We start from the raw sequence: 18,522 nt of genomic DNA, 5'->3' as shown, positions 1-18,522 counted from the left end.
CTCTCTCTCTCTCTCTTTCTCTCTCACTCACACTCACACACACACACACACACACACACACACACACACACACACACACACACACACACACATACACACACACACACACATACAACACTGCCACATGCACAGTTGGTTTCAGATAGAGATGATGATGATTCTTTGGCTCTTGGAATAAAATGTTTTTTCTTGAACCAAAGTGGGGTCAGGAGAACAGTATTTGTTAAATGCCACAGCAAGCAACAAGCTATTAGTCGTTTTGCAATTTTAATGCTGTCTACAGAATTGTGTCCAAAAAGGTTTTTTGAGACAGAAAAGGCAGAAAAGTCAGAAAGAGCTGTACAGTGAGGCGGTGCAAAGGTGAGTAGAGCAAAACTGACATCCTCCTTTCCTATGCTCATCACATCCTTCGTCTTTTAACAGCCAGTTGTAGACACTTCCTTTTCTTTATTGGAACTATATCTGTTCCTTCAGAAACATCACACACAGTTGGCAGAGGAATGTGTAATTAGCATATTCATGAGATGAATACAGTGGAAACTTTGGAGTCGCAAGCGACAGGGGGTGGGGGGCGGGGGGCAGTTTGTGTGTGTGTTTGTTGCGGAACGAAAAAAGCAGATGGCACGGTGACTTTGAAAATCCAAAATTAGGTATGTTTTCATGAACTTCATGCTCATTGGCTATGTAAATCACACAGTCAGACAATCATGAAAGACAATGTTGTGTGTTTTCCAGCTTTTCCACTGAGATCGTGTTTGTTGATTGAAATCTGCTCGGCACTTGGAGTCGCTTAACTCTTTTAATTCTGTGTGTGTGTGTGTGTGTGTGTGTGTGTGTGTGTGTGCCACCTCACATCCACTAGTCTCTGTGTTTGACTTAGTTGGCCTCTAATGGACAGAAACATCAGGGTCTGTCTCCTCACATAAGTCATGTGATTGCAATCAGAAAGTGTGTTGTGGACACAAACTAAATCTTCAGCCTTCGACCGTAAACTGTTTGTATTCCTCACTCCAGCCAAGACTTCTTTTGTTGATTTTGGAAATGAACAAATGAACAGTCTGCCAGTCGTCTTTAGACTGCTTTTTGTAATTACAGTATGGGTGTTCTTTTTTGTATCTTTGATGTTGATCTTGGAAGGATGTTAACTTGAAATCCTGGCCTTCAGGTGGTGTGATCTCTTTATGCCTGTCTGGTTTGGCTTTGGATAAAAACAACTTGGTTTTTGAGCTAACTGTACCCTTAAGAAGAAGAAAAGTGGAGGCCTATGACACTGCCACGTCTCCATCCATCCATCCATGCATGAAAGCTGAATGCACAGTGTCTTATCTCCAAACTTTTAAATGATTTCTTGGTACTGCTGTCTAAGCTTGTAGAGACTCATTAACTGTGTTAAATAGGGTTGGAGTGGTGCTAATTGTTAACAAACCAATCGCTAATAATGCAGGCTCTAATTAATTTCTTTTTCTGACTCTACAAATGATAGCCAATTTGTTAAGTTTTATCAGTGTGCAAGTGCATGGTTCTACAGTAATAATCTAATAGAGGCAGAGACATATTGGAGGGTTCTGGGCGCATAAGGAAAGGAGCTATACGCTCTTTTCAGTTAGCATCAGATCGGTTTACAAAATGCATCCCCAATATTGCATTTTTCTTTTACACTTACTGAAATTAACCTACATTGTGCTTAAAGTGAGACTATGCAAGTTTTGAAAGAAGAAATAAATAAATATTCATATCGTAAGAAAGACATTGAACTTTTGCTTAATTCCTTACACTCTGGCGTTTTGCTACTGCAGCCTTTCGTGGTCCGATATGACCAGTAAGTAGCCTTTGGTGGATAGCTAATTTTAGCAATTGTTTAATGGTTTAATTACAAAAATAAAAAAACAAAAACAAAATGTAAACACTAAAAAACCCTACCAGCCAAGAAACATGTTTGTTGTTTCCTGGTTGTGGTCCCTTTCCACTCGCTCTCCTGTAGGCCGTGTACTAATGACGTCTTCTAAAGTAACTGAGACGAGAATGAAATTGAATGTGCCATTACACTGTAATTAACACTTGTGACCACAGAGGGCGCTGTTCAGTAAAGTTACATAGTCTTGCTATAATAAGATCTGCTTTTGTTATTAAGTTAGGATTCCCCAAACAGCCTAAAGCAACATCTGTAGCTCTAAGCAGGAGGTAGCGTGAGGCACAAAAAATCAGTGGGAGGTTTACAGTGAGTGACTGGCTTGACTATCAATCTTTCCCTACTTTTAACCAAGTAGTTTAGTTTCCTAAACTTGAAAAATGTACCTCTAGTCTAATTTTGGCCTATCAAAGGGCACTAGATCAGTGAAACAATCACAAGGGTCATTTTGGAATACGTTTTTGGAGTAAGTATGAGGATTAGCTGTAGTGAGTTACACAAAGTGTGTAAATACACTGTATGTATATAACGTAATGTGTATATGTATATTTTTATTCTTACATGATTATGTGTATATTTCAGACATGGCACGCCGTTGGTGCACGTTGGAGGGCGGCTTCCTAAGTTACTATGAGAGCGAGCGAAGCCCGTCGGCCATCGGCAGGGTGGATGTCACCGAGGTGGTTAGCCTGGCTGTCAGCACTAGAGAGACAATGACTGGAGCTGGGTATGAACACACATACATGTCTCCAAAATCTACTGTAAAATTTTGAGTCGAGCTCAGAAAAACGTGTTGTTTTGCTGATATGTTTGTTTGAATTCATGGAGTTGATTTTCTTCACCTAAACATTAATTGATGAAATGGTTTAATAATGATTTCCAGTCTTGATATTAATATATAACATTTAATATTTATCTAAATCCTGTGCAGGAAGTGGTCTTTTACATATATTTCAAACTTTAAATGGGGATTTAATTTACACTCAACATTTAGATATCCTCTTATATGTATACCCACCCCCATGCTTAATTTGCATACCCTCTGCTAAATCATAATATATATGTTCCTCCTGTTTTAAGGACAGACATGCCATACACACTCAAACACCTTTCAAATGATTTATTTTCTTTTATTTGGCTAAATTACAATTTGATTTGACATGTGATTCATATATTACAGAGCTTCCTTCTGGTTTAACATAAACACAAACGTAAACACAGGCTTCTGCATAGTTTCTCTCCGTAGTCATATGTCTCATTAGCATAATCTTAACTTGAGCATTATTCAATTTAACAGAACCCATCAGGGGTTTATGAGCACTATATTTCCTGTTTGGTCGCGATGCAGGCGAATGGCGCAGCTTTAATGTCGTTCATTTTACCGTGCCACCTTCCCTATCACTCTCTCTCACATTATGATTCAGTAAAAAAGAAACTTTCTGACTGACAACAAACTTTTTCTTTATTTCTTCTGGAAGTGTTACCAACACACAAAGAAGAAACAGATGTCTCGATCCATTCTTGCTCACCCTCTCCCTGCTCCCATTGGGTCGCACTATATGTGTGTTGGTGTGTGTGTGTGTGTGTGCTTCAGTCTGATAATGGCATATGATTAAAGCATAAGCCCAGGTCCTTAATGACAACAGCAGATGTTATGAAGAGGGAACAATGCTTTTATTTGTAAATGTTATTTATACAGCCATTAGAAACACATCTGGCCAGCTAAAACTATGCCCTTTCTAATGAGCTGGACACATTCAAACAGTTGTGACAGGTTACAGTGATACTTTGTGTGCAGAGATTCTGCAAAGCAGTGGTGACATGCACCGCTTTTAGCTTAGCGCGCACATCCCAGCTACAGGTCATGGCGTCGCCCACAGAAAGGCTACTATTTCTCTGTGGCTAACACTCATAATGACTGTACGTTTCACTAGATTAAATTCTGCCTCACTCCCTCTCGCTCCTGCAACTTCCAGCGTTCCCAGCATGCCTGTGCGCAGAGAGAGCGGGGACGCCTCACCTCTTGACTGTCTGGCGCTCATGAATATTAACGTATATGCAGATGACACACTCCCACCAGCAGCCTATCGCCACGCTACAGGAGGCCGTAGGTGTCGCTTCCATTAAACACGGCATTTGGGTAATTTCACCGTGGCAGAGGACACCGTGAATTATAGCGCGGCCCTGACACATAGGTCTGCCTAAGTTGTATGAATATTACAAACCCGCTCACTAAGGAATTAATGCAAAGAGAGTGTGTTGGCTGATGATAAGTTGAGGTTTTCTGGGGACTTTTTTTGGCTCAGCCGCCTGTTCTGACAAGAATATTTCTAAGTTAATTCTGACCTTCAAATTCAACTGAAAACCTTGGAAACAAACCTTTCTGCTCTCTCCCGGTTTTTCTATTTCGTCTTTTTGGCTGCGTTTATGCACCATTTCACTATCTCCGTCGCTCCCTTTCTCACCGTCGTCTCCTCTCACACGCACCAAGAAGAATAGCAGAGTTTTTAAAGACTTTTAGAGGGGCTTAGTTGCTAACTTTGCCAGCGAGATGGGTTATATATATATGAGGACTGGGGAATTAAGGCTTTCTCAGAGCACGCAAAAGCCTTCAGGAGAAAATAAAAGGCTACAAAAATACATATGATAACTTTATGCATGCTTAAAAGTACAGTTGAGTCTTGTGCAGCAGACTCTTCCACAAGGGCAAGTGCGTTTAGGCTCTGTCAAACTTTACTCCACCACAAAGAGTTTGTACCATAGCACACTCAAATAAGCCCATGAGCTTGTGTTCTGTAATTAAATTGAATTAAAATTATTTTATAAAATTTTTTAAATCTAGAGACAGTACATAAAAACATTAAGTCTATACTGTTATAAATAACTAAAATCACTTGTTTTGTCTTTTTTTATAATATGATTGAGGGCTGGTGGCCTGAACAAGGCCATAAAGCACAAGAATGTGTCCTGTGTGATGACGGCCGCATGTTGTCTCTTATGAAGTTGCTTTCACTCACTTTATTTCTAGCTCGCTTTCACTCTCCTCAGTAACTCCCTCCCTCTGTGAAGCTCAAAATGCAGCGCTCATCTCTTATGCCTCTGTCTTCTCCCTGTGTCCTTTCTTTATGATACCATTTGGCCAGCGCATTGCCATACCCCCTCCTTCATGCTCCCTCTGGGAGCCCCTCGAACAAGTGCCTACACATCTGCAGATGAAGGGGGAGGGGGGTGCTGCAAGGTCACATAAACACCCATGTCTCGCCTGTTCCCCTGACACGCGCGAGAAGAGAGCGACTCCGCGCTGCCCTGACCCCCTGTGACACGCCAGCTTAAACACCCATCGCTGTAGCATTTAGAGCCTCCAATGGAAAACGAGATGTGGCGGTGTGTTCAAACCATTAAGATAGTGATACTCTAACCTCTGTACCTTCACTGAGAAAGAGACAAAGAGAGAGAGAGAGAATAGGGGAGGCAGAAACGACATGAGGAGAAAGACCAACAAAGATTAATAGCTGCCTTTTCGCTTCCGACAGCAAGGGTTTTGTGTGTGTGTGTGTGTGTGTGTATGTGTGTGGATGAAAAGGCGTGGGAGTGCATGCATTCCACATCTTTTTTTTTATTAATTTTTTTGAAGGATTATATATTAGGTGTGTATATAACCTTAATGCGCACATACATTTTTTGTATTTATCATATACTACCCAGGAGAGTGAATGTTTGTCACTGACTGACTGACACACATAAAAAAAACACCTGCATCACAGTTTCAAGACAAAATCTGAATATCAGAAATACATTACATTACAGCATATAAGCAAAGCTACTTTATATCAATACGACAGGTGAAGATTTCAATAATAAATAAATAGTTTTTCTTTATATTATATGTCGAAAGTATATTTGTAGGCATCTTCTGTGTGAAAACATTTAAAGAAAGACAATCCTGATGAACCTTGAGTAAGCAAGTAGATGAAATCTCATGGACCGATGTGTGGAAAAATGCAAGGCATCAAATGAAGCCAATTCAAATACTCAGCCAGTTATATTATACTCTTACTCATCTGTTTCAAATGTGTGTATAAGACAGTAATCCACTACTACTCGAGGCAGAACTCTTAACATCAGATAAAATAAATGTCTGATAGTTTTCTTTTCCTTTTCCAAAAACAAACTTAAAGCGGTGATAAATAATATCATACAGTATAGTCGGCAGTGTGTGGCAATCTGTTACAATAATTTGTGTCAATCGATGGTTGCTGTGGCCTGTGTGGTGTACACAGCTAAAACAGTATAATTTACTTTCAATGGTCAGCATGTAAAAAGGACTAATGAGCATATTTTCATCATTTGGGTTGATTGGGGGAGAGTTAGCCGAGGGAAGTCAAAGCTCAGCTTGTTGAAACAGTCAACACGACTAACCATATTTTTGGTATTTCAGACAATATGCCAACGCGCAATACCTGAAGGTTAGCAAAGTGGGCAGTTGGCAATAGAGTATATTCACAATGGTACATTATTCATTTTTGCAAGTTGATCTTCAGTCTGGTAAAGCTAGGCTTGTGTGTGCAAAGATGCACAGATTAGGGTGTTTCTTCGCCTGTTTCCTGTTTGTGGGGACACTTTCCTTTCCAGATATTTAACAGCGAGCTGTGTGTCTCTGTCAGGGCTGTGTTTTCTGTAGAGCTGTACCTGCAGACAGAGCGAGTACTGATTGTCGGAGCTGAAACACAGGAAACACAGCATGACTGGATCCAGGCGCTAACAAAGGTGACATACTTTGCATACAGCACGCTTATTTTCATTGCCTCCTTTATAAGTTTGTTTTTTCACTTAAAGTTACAAAGAAGAAATGTGCTGCAGAACTACAGCACATCCACCCAGTGCTGTTTCATTCACTCTGCTGCTTTGCAACATACACAGTCACACACACATTGTCCTCAGTGAGCCCCATGCTGCCTGTGCTGTGACAACTGGTCTTCCTATCTCTTCCCCAACACACTGACAGGATCTTGCAATAACAACACTACATAAATATGTCCCCTATTCCCTTTTTTATCTCTTTAATCCCAGGCAACCCAGTCATAGATAGTGGGAGGTATAACGGCATTAGTCCATATGTCTCTCCATCTGTACCATAGGCCTTCCACACCTCCGTATTTCAATTTGAAACACAGAACAATGGCCAGACTGAGCCGGGGCGTGAGCGTGAGAAATGTGCTTGGAGAGACATTCAGTCAGGGAGCAGAAAGTGAAAAGTGGTTTATCCCTACAAGAAGACTACACCTGTTGTGTTTTTGTGATGTACTTCATTTTGAGGTGACGGTAAAAAGTTTCATACTGCTAAATGTGAATGTCCTTAATTTGCCTGCTCTCTCTGTTATGCATGTGACGCGCAGTGCTTCGTCCCGTCTAAAGTCGAGGGATTGGTGCAGAAAGACAGTGAGCTGATTGGCAGACTGCATTACAAAGAAGGCCATGACCTGTACCACTGGAGGATGGGCTGGTTTATGCTGGAAGGCTCTGCCCTGCACTTTAGCTCAGGAGAGGAGGGTGAAGAGGAGGAAGTGCTTCAACTCAAACAGTTACAGGAGCTCAGTAAGCATATTTGCTTTATTTCTTTATTTCTTTCTTTCTTCGTTTCTTACTTTGTCTCAAGTGCCGGGAGGTTAACGACATAGTGACTACCTGCAGTCTTGATCATTAACTGGATAATATGTTAGCACAGTCATTCTTTGTAGAACTGAATGGTGTGATACAGCTAATATAATAGCTTCCTTCAGTTGAAGTCTCTCTATTCCCCCAAAGGTCAGCACTGTCAAGATGGTTTGCAAAGGGTGCAAATTGGGGTGTCAAAGTTAAACTGCAAAAGCATTAGGGTTGGGTACCATTCACATTTAAACCAGAAACTGGAATTCGGTACTTTACTCTGTTGTGGTAAGTTAAAATAAACAATAATAAATGAATAATAAACAAGGTAAAATAAGTTGTTTAGGCTACCTGTGTCCAAATATCTCAAGGTCTTGTTGTGTCGACTTTTTTTAATTGAAGAATAGCACTGCTGTCGAAGCGATATACCCACTTTATTTCCAATAAGTTTGTCACAATAAAAGGCCTCTGTTAGTTTGACAGTGGAAAGCTTTTAATATGCAGCAGCAGGAAAGTAAGATTTGGCACAATTTGTGACCGCGGTACTTCTTGGCGGCTTGAAACGAGTTCTGTTACATGTCCATTTCTGCGGTACAGACCCCTAAAGACAGTGAAGAAATACTTACCCAGCAAAAACATACAGATAATAGAGAACAGAGAATATTGAATATCTTGTGAATTATATATAGGCATAGCATAATCTGAAACATGAGCAATTTAACTCAAAATAAGAAGACAAACCATTTTTAAACGTAAACGAAATGATGTTAAGCATCGTGTGTTTGAAGGTAAGTTACACCAGTCTGAAGAAGCCTTAAACATAAATGCTCTCTTTGCTATTGCTTATCTGACTGTAGGAGTGGAGAACAAGTAAATATTGTGTAGAATGCCTCAAATTATATATTGAGGATTATAGTACCAAAAACAGTTGTAGGTAATGAGGATAGCTGAAATGTACGCATTTAAAAATGAGTTGCAGCCAGTGAATGTGTCTTCTTAGATTGAGTGAAGGCCAACTACATGAGTTATACATTGTACAGTGATGAATACTAAAGGAACATCCAAGAGAAAATCTTCAGAGACAACATCGGCGTAGTCAAAAGATGGTAATATAAGGTGCGTGGCAAGTTTCTTTCATACAAAACCGTTTCTAGATGAAAAAAAACCCACTTACTACTTAAAACACATGCAATACTCATTCAAAAAGGTGTCTCTGGTGTGGTGGAGCCCATACTGAGCTAAGCATGATTGACTTCTTGCATTAATACGTACATTAAAGAAGCACCTTAAAACTTACTTAAACTCATTTTTGTTTAAATACATTTATCACAGTTCTGTCCCAAATTGCCACAGCTTACAGTCCCTGGTGAAATAGCTTCAGTGGAGCTTTTAATACCTTTTTAAAAGTCTCTCAGCCCAAAATGACCACATCTGTTTATGGTTGATAGTGTCAGTGGTCAATTGCAGTAACTCAGTGATGAATTTGCTGAAATTTCTGGATTTTTAAAATGCACTCTCACCATTTTGATGTACTGTGTAATTTCCAAAAAGCTAGCAATCCATAACACCCTCCTACTTGCTTGCATTTATAACCACTTAAGGATGTCAGAGGATGCATGCGAGCCACCAGTGTCGGATAACATTTCAGCTTCTCACACCATTACACATTCCTGTTGGATGTCTGCTCTAATTGGCTGGCTCAGTCGTCCATAATAAAATCATCTTTTGAGGGGACTGGAGAAACAGAGAAGACGCCGCAGACCTTTATATGAGGAAGTGTTCTGTTAATTTGAGGGCAGTAAAGGTCAGTGTAATGTAACGCATCGTCAAGAGAGCATCAGCTAAAATAGGGTTTGCATTTCTTTAAGATATGGCGTGAAAACATGATTTTAGAGAGATTCATGTGACATTTGTTAAAATATTCAGTGTGATGGTAGCATTCTTTCCACTGCCCACTAACATGAATTATGCCAATATCTACACATTACTGGCAAACCACGGTTATTTAAAGGATAGTCAGTGGAGGGAAGCTTCTAGTTACGGTTGACGTTCACACATACTTTGGCAGATTGATCGATTGCGCCACTGTGATGAGAATCATCGGATCTTTTTAATCCATTTACAGCTCGACGTGGATCAAATCGGGCAAAGTGAGGCCTCATCTTCTCACCTTGGGCGGGGTAAAGAACTGCAGCGGTCCTCATTTTTATTCCCGGCTTTCTCAAATCATATTTGTCACAGCCAGCGAGCCGTTAGCGCCAGAAGGGACTGTGTTTTGTCAGGGGATGGTAGGTTCTGGAGTATTGAAAGGACCCCTTTAGGAATCGCAGTCTGTGACATGGGATTAACTGTTATTTTCTCTGCAGTGACACCGCCACATGAAAGGTGCCCCTGTGTAGGAGCGAGGGATTTAATAAATACACTCTCAATTAAAAACACTACATGTTCCCAACATGCAGCACTTCAAACTGCACAAGTTCAGTGCAAGTGTGATGCAGTCGATTCCTGGTTTTTCTAACTCCAGGCTGGCAGTTATGACCATTTTCTAAAGCTTTTCTGAAGGGTTTTTATTACTGCAGGTAAACTGTAAGCCACTAATTGCATTGGCAATCATTTATTCTCTGTTTGTCTCACCCTTATGACTATTACTATAAGTTTTACTGTCTTTAGTTTATTTTTCAAATTATTCTATTGATCTTTGTCAATTGTCAATCTTTGTCTTGGATATCAAACACTTTGTTTTTGCAAAGTGCTGTATAAAAAAATAAATTCATATGTAAACAACAAAAAAGAAAGAATCCCATCCTATAAGAGTGCACTACCTCTCAAAATGGCTTTCTGGGGGTTCAGCTGTGTACTTGAGAGAGGATTGATCTTTTTGTGATGTCTTGTGTCAAGATGTCTGCTGCACAAATAACTAGAACCAGAGTTAAATGAGGAGGAAATGACAGATACAGTTGGATAATCATTAACCTGTCACACAGCACAAATCAGCCTTCCCACCCAGAACTTTGAAATGAACGGCTTTCAAACAAGATAAGCACATTAACTTTGAACTCATTTCTCAGTAGATTTCTCTTAAGGCAGTGACTAAATAGGGAAAAAATGTTAATCCCACTGCTCTGCTCAATCATCTAAAAATTAAGATAGGCATCAGCACAAGACTGCAGTCCAGCATATTTAGCAGTCAAATTTGAGTGTGTCCACACTGAGGTTCATATAAAGGCAAAATTAGATTTTAAATCATTTTTCAGGCATTTAGCAATCACGGCTAGCATGATCAGAAAGAGCTAGAACTGTTTCTGATGATTCACGTTCATTTGGAAGTTAACTTAATAATAAATAAGTAATTGCCAGGGCCAAATTCTGATCAGATGAAAATCTTTCTATGTATTGGGAAAGTCTATTGCTACACAGCACACACATTACAGTTAATAAAACCAATCCAGTGTAGCCAAGATGGTGTATAATTTTAAAAAGATAACCCTACTTAATGTTCCAACGCCTTTCAAGTATCAACAAATTTAAAATTTTTGAGAGAAATCGATATCGCTTCCCTGTGGAGTTTTTGACCTCCAGTAGCACTGTGGAGCTGTTTTTCCATGCTTGGTTCCCCATTTAGGCCCCATCCACACTATTGCGCTTTCGAATTAAAACAGAGACCTTTTGCTACGTTTGCACCTGCCGTCCAGACTAAAACCTAAAGGGTAATTTATACTTCTGCGTCGAATCGACGGCGTAGGCTACGGGGCTACACAGAGGCTACGCCGTCACTTGACTTGAAGTAACTTTTACTAGCGGCCAAAACGGCAGCTGTAACACAGTGAATCAATATATTTGACCGTCGCAACCCGAGTGAAATGACTCGTTTCGCTATCAGAATGTGATCCATTCGCTCGGTAACATTTGAAAAGGCTACACCAGCCGCACGTATACAATTTTAAAAAAAAGTCAACACGGTGGACGCTGCAGCGCTGCTGCCGACTAGCGTTTGGGGGTGTAATCGCAGAATGAAGGACACACCTACGCACAGGTATAAATGCATGGCTCCATGCGTAGCCTACGGCATAGGTACGCACGTAGACCCTACGCAGGAGTATAAATGGGCCTTAAAACAGAGAAGTTTGGAAATGCTGTCGACCCCGTTTTGCGTTTCAAAACTCCGGAGGGCGTTTAAGTGAAGATGGGCCAAAACGGAGGACTTTAGAAACGATGACGCAGACGCTCACGCTCGGCTCTCTGATTTGGTCTTGCAAAGCAGAAACCCGATGCTACTGACCAGGTTTTTGACATCGTATTTTTATAAAAATATTATGTACTGTGCAAATAACACTTATCTGCCTACACTTGTACTGTGCATGTCGCCGTTTCCTTTGTGACGACTCCCAGTCAGTTTTCCGCGGCCACACTCCCGTGTTACATTCATTAACAGTCCCAGCTCGTTATTGGTGCATGCAAAAAATACTGGTCTGATGCTTTGTCTGTCCCAGTGTACCTGAATGGGCCCTAGCTGTGCGTTTTCAGTCGTTTTAATGTAGACGGAGATCAACTCCAAAACACAGCTAGAATGCTGGTGTGGACGGAGATTGTATTCGTTTTAATTCTCTGTTTTTAAACTAAAACGGAGTAGTGTGGATGGGGCCTTAGTTTATCGAGCGCTCGGGAACATTCACGCATGCAGTAAAGTTTATTTGTATAGCACCTTTCACAGATAAAAATCACAAAGTGCTTCACAATAAAATGTAAAACAATACAACATAGTAAAATACAATGTATAAGAAAATTTAAATACATATAGAAAATCTAGAACAAAACCATAAAAAACCCTCGTCTAACTAAAAGCCTGCTTGAATAGCAGACTTTTCAGTTGCTTTTTAAAAGAATCGAAAGAATTAAGACAACGTAGAAAGGGAGGCAATGCATTCCACAGCCTAGGTGCCACTGCTTGAAATGATCAATCCCCTCTGGTTTTAAAATGAGTGTAGGGAACCACTAACAGCCTCTGACCTGATGACCTCAGACTACGGGTCGGAGTATGAAGCTGTATCAACTCAGAGATGTAGGGAGGAACTTGACCGTGCAGGGCTCTAAAAGTAAGAACCAGGATTTTAAATTTAATTCTATGCTGGACTGGTAACCAGTGAAGTGCTGCCAAAACAGGTGTGATGTGCGCTCTTTGGTTAATGTGAGTAAAAAGCCTTGCAGCAGAGTTCTGAACAGCCTGGAGACGGTAAAGCTGCTTCTTGCTCAAACATGTAAAAAGACTGTTACAGTAATCTAAACGAGAGGAAATAAAAGCATGAATGATCATCTCTAACTCACCCTTTCGACACCCAGGTGTCAAAATACACATTCTTGCCACTTGACACTATTCCACTGATCAACAACAGGTGGTAACACGCCAAGATTTGCTGCAATGTGCCAGCAAAGACAGATGAATTGGTTAGCTAGCAGAGATGGATGTAAACAAAGCTGTATTTAAATACTTAAGAAAGGAAATTGCCTACAACACATTTGTTGTTGGTGAGTAACACATTGAACAATTTGTGTTGATGTGTTTTTTACAAGAAAACTGTAAGTGTCCCATTATGGGTAGAGAAAATGTTCCTGCTACCTTCAGGTTTTCACTGGACAGTGACATTATGGAATATCTAGTATATAATATGGGGTAAATAAAATATATGATTTAGCAAAAAGTGACCAGCCGTTATTTTCTTATAAAATATCAATGTCTGCCAATATATTGTTTTTGTGGAAGAAATATTGTGAGCCAGGTTCAGGTGTAAAGAAGTTTCAGAGACTGATGAAGACTTAACATAGCATGGTTTGAGCCCGGCCGAGGAGATACTGTGCCAGCGTATAACATGAACATGTCGAATGTCAACACCTTTTGGTCCCCTTTATGTTTCTGTCTTACCCCTGGAGCCTGTAGGTTTCCTGATTAGGTCATCTTTTGCTGACTTTGCTTAACCTAAAACAACAACTCCAATGCTACGCTCATACTGGAATCTATCACTATCCATGAGTTGTACTGTAATGTGTGGAGCCAGTAAGATCTTGTAAACATTCTTGTAAGACTCAACCCTGTAAGATTCCCAGAGAACACCGACATCTGCTCACCTGACGCCTGAGCTACTGTCTCACCTTATCAGTCTGGCTGTTGTCTCCCTAACAAGGACAGTTACATGTGATAGAGAACTACAGCTGGAAGGGCAGTGAACACTTGTGGGGTCAGCTAATGAGTCCAAGCTAGACCTGTCTTACCTTTCCCTGTTACATCACTTAAGAATATTGTTTAACAGTTATCAAATTTTGTATCAATATCAGTAAAAACCTCAAAAATCAGTTTTGTGAAAGCATGGGATCCCTCAGCTGCTTTCCACCCATGAACACGGTCAGTTGTGATCTCTGGAGACTCTGGTTCAAACCGGAGGAACTTCTGCTGGAAACTCAGGTCTCTGCAAATGTGGGCAACATTGCATGTAATATTATGAGGCTATCATTTAACACTTCAAAATAACTCTGAATTAACAACACTTAATGCTCCCACTGAAAATGAGCACCAGCACTCTAAGGGAAAAAACATCCTGAAATTCTCTTGCAGGACGGCCAGTACCAATCATGGAGAGAACAAGGCCGCAGACTTAGTTCCTTATCACGCAAAAATATTAAGCAATAAAAAATGTCCCACTGAGCTGTGAGACGGATAAAACAGGATTGCTTTGTGTTTGTTCAAACAATGACAAGTGTTTTGCATTTACCTGATAACACTCCTAATAAATCAAATATCAGTCTCTGAAGTTCTCTGCTTTCTTCTCTTGTTGTTTGGCAGATTTTCAAGGGCACAGTATTCTCATCCTCATCCAAAGAAAATAAAAAGCAAATTATAGACTTTTGGGGATTAATTGTTTTTGCTATTTAGCTCAAAATACAAAGGCCTCTACAAAGGACTTGTTAACCAAAATAACACTTTTACATGTAATATTTTTACCACTACCCTTTCTCATGCCAACAATTAAATTAAATTCCCTGTTGAAAAGAATCTGAAGTGTTTGCTGAACAAGCGGATGCAGAGATTGTGGTATTATGTAGAGGAAAGAGATATAAAATGCTGTCTAAAGATAGCATTTCTTACATTTTTATGCCTCTGGGACTGGTGCTACCAGTAATTCAAATTTGAGTTTGATAATTGTGGAGGTCAATTCGTATTTACAGGGTTAGAATAGTTCACCATTTTGGAACGTTCTTGCTGAGAGCTGGATTAGAAAGTCAAAACCGCTCTCATTACCACAAATATGAAGCTACCGCTAGCAGCTAGTTAGCTTAGTTTAAACTACAATGTATTTTTGTCCAGATTAAATGAGCAACGGATAACGTAGCTAGCATCTTTGTTAAGCACAAAGAGCCAGGCTAGCTGTTTACCCCTGTTTCCAGAAGATGAGGAAACAAAACATCCACCTTAGCTGCAACTCTAAATCTAATTAACAAGTTATATATATTTTATTTAATATGGACCAAACCCAATGTGGAAAAACAACAACTTGTGGCTTAAGCTAACAGGCCGCTGGTGGTAGCTTGATATTTACCCTACAGACATAAGATTGATATCAGTGTTTTTTTCTAACTGTTTGCAATGAAAGCGAGTAAGAAAATTTGACCCAAAATGACTAACTGTTCCTGTAAATCCTCAATAAACAGCCCCTAGGAAGAGCATGGGACGTTTGTGTGCGCTGTGACAAAATCTTGCATTATTTACTAATTACTTATTGTACAGGTAACTAGTTAGCTTGCTGTCAATCTCCAAAAGTCAACTGTTTCTTTAGTTGAAGTTCTGTTTTTGTTAGTGTCTTTCTTTCTTTCTCTCTATATATATCAATTATTTGAGCACAACCAATTGTGCATGACAAAAGTGCCAGATGTTGTCGCTAGGAGATTTGTGACTCCGCTGCCGAGCCTTATATCTCTCTGTACTTTCTCTTTGTGTGTGTGATGTTGCCACAGAAGAGATTATGGCAGAGCTTTCGAGTCCCTTAGCCCAGTTTTTCTGTGTGCTCTAAAACTGATTGTATAGATGAAGAATTGCAGGAACTCTGTGTCTGCTTTTTCTTACTTTGTGTGTGAAACACTTCTCTCAGTGGAATCTGATTTGTTTGCTTGTAGACCAAATTTATGTAAAGCTTGATGACCACTGACGCTAGTGTTTATGCCTCACTTGCCTCCCTTGTTTAAACCACCATTAGTAAGCCAGTGACACAAAAACTATATCCATGTTTTCTATTACAACACGGAAATGCTGTTAACTCCACTACTGTACTGTTCCTTCACATCTTCTTTCCAATGTATGTATATTTAAAAAGAGTAGTCAGATATGTCAAGACATATCGTGCAGTGTATTATTTGCCATGATTGACTTAAAAATAAATACGGAGAACGGAGACCTTTCAGTGACGAGTAATGAATGCGTCGAGTTTTATGGCGAAAAGCTTCTAAGTGCTCATGCTTTTGATAGAGATTGAACAACTGCAAATGTCAAATCTCCCCAACAGCATTTCTTTTCATTAGCACAGTACATGTTGCTGTTTTAATGTATACAGTTTTGGAGCTTGCATTTCCTATAACTTGTGGCTCTTTCCCCTTCCACCAGCTGTCTCCACACATACGGAGGGTGAGGACAAGATCCAAGTCCTGCTGATGGTGGAGGGCAGAAGGTATGTCAGTCTTTGAAAAGAGGTGTGCTAATTGGCAACGTATTTGTGAGACAGCACCATGCATTATGGAACAATTTTAACAACTTTGGTTTGGCCTTTGTCTTGTTAGTCCAAATGCACTTTACCTACTGTATCCATCCGAGGTAATTAACGGCTCGCTAGACTCCCTGCTGCTGACGAGGTGAGATGGCATGTAACGCGAGCCAACAGTTTCTTACATCTTTACGAGTAGTGCAACAAGACTTTGTGTTTTTCTCAGTTAATTGCTCTTCATTTGTGTGTTTTTGATCAAACCTCGTGGGAAACTGGTGGTCGTTTATAGGTGTGTGTTCTGCAGAAACACTTTTGGATTCCTTTTAATCTTGTTGGTTGTTTATTTAATGACTTAGCAGTGCTTTCCCAAACACATGGAACAACACTATATTGTTGCTGGAAATGATCTCATGATGTACTTCATTAATAATCACTCCCCCCTACTACCCTCTGTCTCTAATAGAACAGTTTACATCCATGGCTTCAACAAGATGGACTTTGCACTGTGGCACTCCTCCATCACGTTGGCTGCTGGCACAGATGGCAAGGCGCTCAGCGACCAACAGCTGACTAAAAATGGTGTCCCTATTATTGTCGACAGTTGCATCGCTTTTGTCACTCAGTATGGTAAGTTTATATTATATTTACGGGGGAGAAATTTATTTATTTTTTTTAAGTTCTGCGTGACTGTTATTATGATTTTCCCCTCGAGGAGCTGATTCATCCAATATACTGCATCGTGATGAGAATTTCATGCTTTCTAATGTTGCCGAGCATATTGCTGTGACATTACCCCTTCACTCTCTTTCACTGTATTTTTTCTTTTAGAAATGTAGAAAATGTAGTCCAGCTTTTCACTGCACTATTACTGTGGGATCCAAAGTTATTTGCAAAATGTAAACATACACTTGCACAAAATCTGCATGACATAGTGCCTCATGCTTGATCAAATACCATCATATGCAGTGTAATGACAGATCGGCAAAGTTAACTCTGACTGAAACTGTAAAGTGGTACAGAAGGTTAATATACCTTGCAATGGCAATTTTATTCCACCTGCAATTTAGATTCAAATGTGCTTACGCAACGTTGTTAAATCCCACAAGTTGGCTTCTATAAGGTTTATTATTGCCCTATAATTGTATTTAGTTACATAAAAAACTGTATATACTGTCATTTGCTGCTGCAGACGCTACACATTAGAGGGTGTGCAGAAGTCACAAAGTAATGAGCCGAGCCAGTCTTGGGTGTAGGAGCCAGTCAGTGTATTTATTTAATCACCCATCTATCCCTCCCACTCTTTATAAAAAAACTTTGTAACCAGGTTTGTGCCAGGAGGGGGTCTACCAGAGGCCGGGCGACCCTGGTCGAGTGGCCCACCTCCTGGATGATTTCACCCGGGATGCCCGTAATGTGAAGCTGAGGGAGAAGGAGCACCATCTGGGGGATGTGACGGACACCCTGAAAAGATTCTTATCCCAAGCAGAGGATGCACTGTTGACCAAGGAGCTCTATCCATACTGGGTGTCAGTTTTGGGTATGTGACGTGTCTGATTTGGGGGGGAATTTGCCAATGTCAAAGATAAACACACTGGACACAGTATGGGTATATTCTAGTAATCTGTGGTGATCTGATCCAAATTGTTTTCTCTACTGTGTTTATGACTTAAGAATGGAATTGTTTTTCATAGTTACTTTTTTTTCATCTGTTAAAACAATACTTGTTTCGTCCACAAGAGGCTGAAGTGCACCACTACCCCATGTTCTAAACAGGATCATCAAATTATCCTGACCAAACTTTTTTACCCACCTGTTTCACAAATTTAACCTTTTCTTAAGTCATAAACACAGGATGGAAAGCAATTTAGATCAGACTTAGGAAATTGATCACTCAATTTTCTTCTCACTTCTCCACTCAGGGTAATTATTTCATAATCACACCTTGACAAATTATGAAAAGTTCAAATGTGCTTCACAAGTGATTTAAAAAGTTCAGTATAAACCTGCTTTCCATTGTGTCCATGGTCGTGTCGGGCATGTTTGCGATTTTTACAGCAGTTCTCATCTGTGTGGGTTTGTAGATGAGAGGGACGAGAGGCAGAGAGTAAAGAAGTACTCCACTTTCATTGAGAGTTTGCCAAAGATAAACAGGTCAACTCTTGATGCTCTGCTTCAACATCTGTACAGGTAAACACACACACACACACACACACACACACACACACA

At 40.1% G+C, this 18,522-nt stretch overlaps 1 protein-coding gene across 1 annotated transcript in view; it reads left to right on the top strand.

The window, feature by feature from the left end:
• arap2 (ArfGAP with RhoGAP domain, ankyrin repeat and PH domain 2) overlaps window positions 1-18,522 on the top strand; it is a 133,188-nt gene that overhangs the window by 87,200 nt on the left and 27,466 nt on the right. The window contains exons 16-22 of the mRNA XM_046064553.1: window positions 2,492-2,636; window positions 6,574-6,676; window positions 7,306-7,504; window positions 16,200-16,263; window positions 16,760-16,923; window positions 17,621-17,833; window positions 18,378-18,483. Coding sequence (XP_045920509.1) covers window positions 2,492-2,636; window positions 6,574-6,676; window positions 7,306-7,504; window positions 16,200-16,263; window positions 16,760-16,923; window positions 17,621-17,833; window positions 18,378-18,483 — 994 coding nt within the window. The remainder of the gene's footprint in view (window positions 1-2,491; window positions 2,637-6,573; window positions 6,677-7,305; window positions 7,505-16,199; window positions 16,264-16,759; window positions 16,924-17,620; window positions 17,834-18,377; window positions 18,484-18,522) is intronic.

The sequence above is a fragment of the Micropterus dolomieu genome, linkage group LG12 (genome assembly GCF_021292245.1).
Source record: "Micropterus dolomieu isolate WLL.071019.BEF.003 ecotype Adirondacks linkage group LG12, ASM2129224v1, whole genome shotgun sequence".
NCBI lineage: Eukaryota > Metazoa > Chordata > Actinopteri > Centrarchiformes > Centrarchidae > Micropterus > Micropterus dolomieu.
The sequence above is the reverse complement of the archived record's forward strand: the minus strand, read 5'-3'. Positions and strand labels throughout refer to the sequence as shown.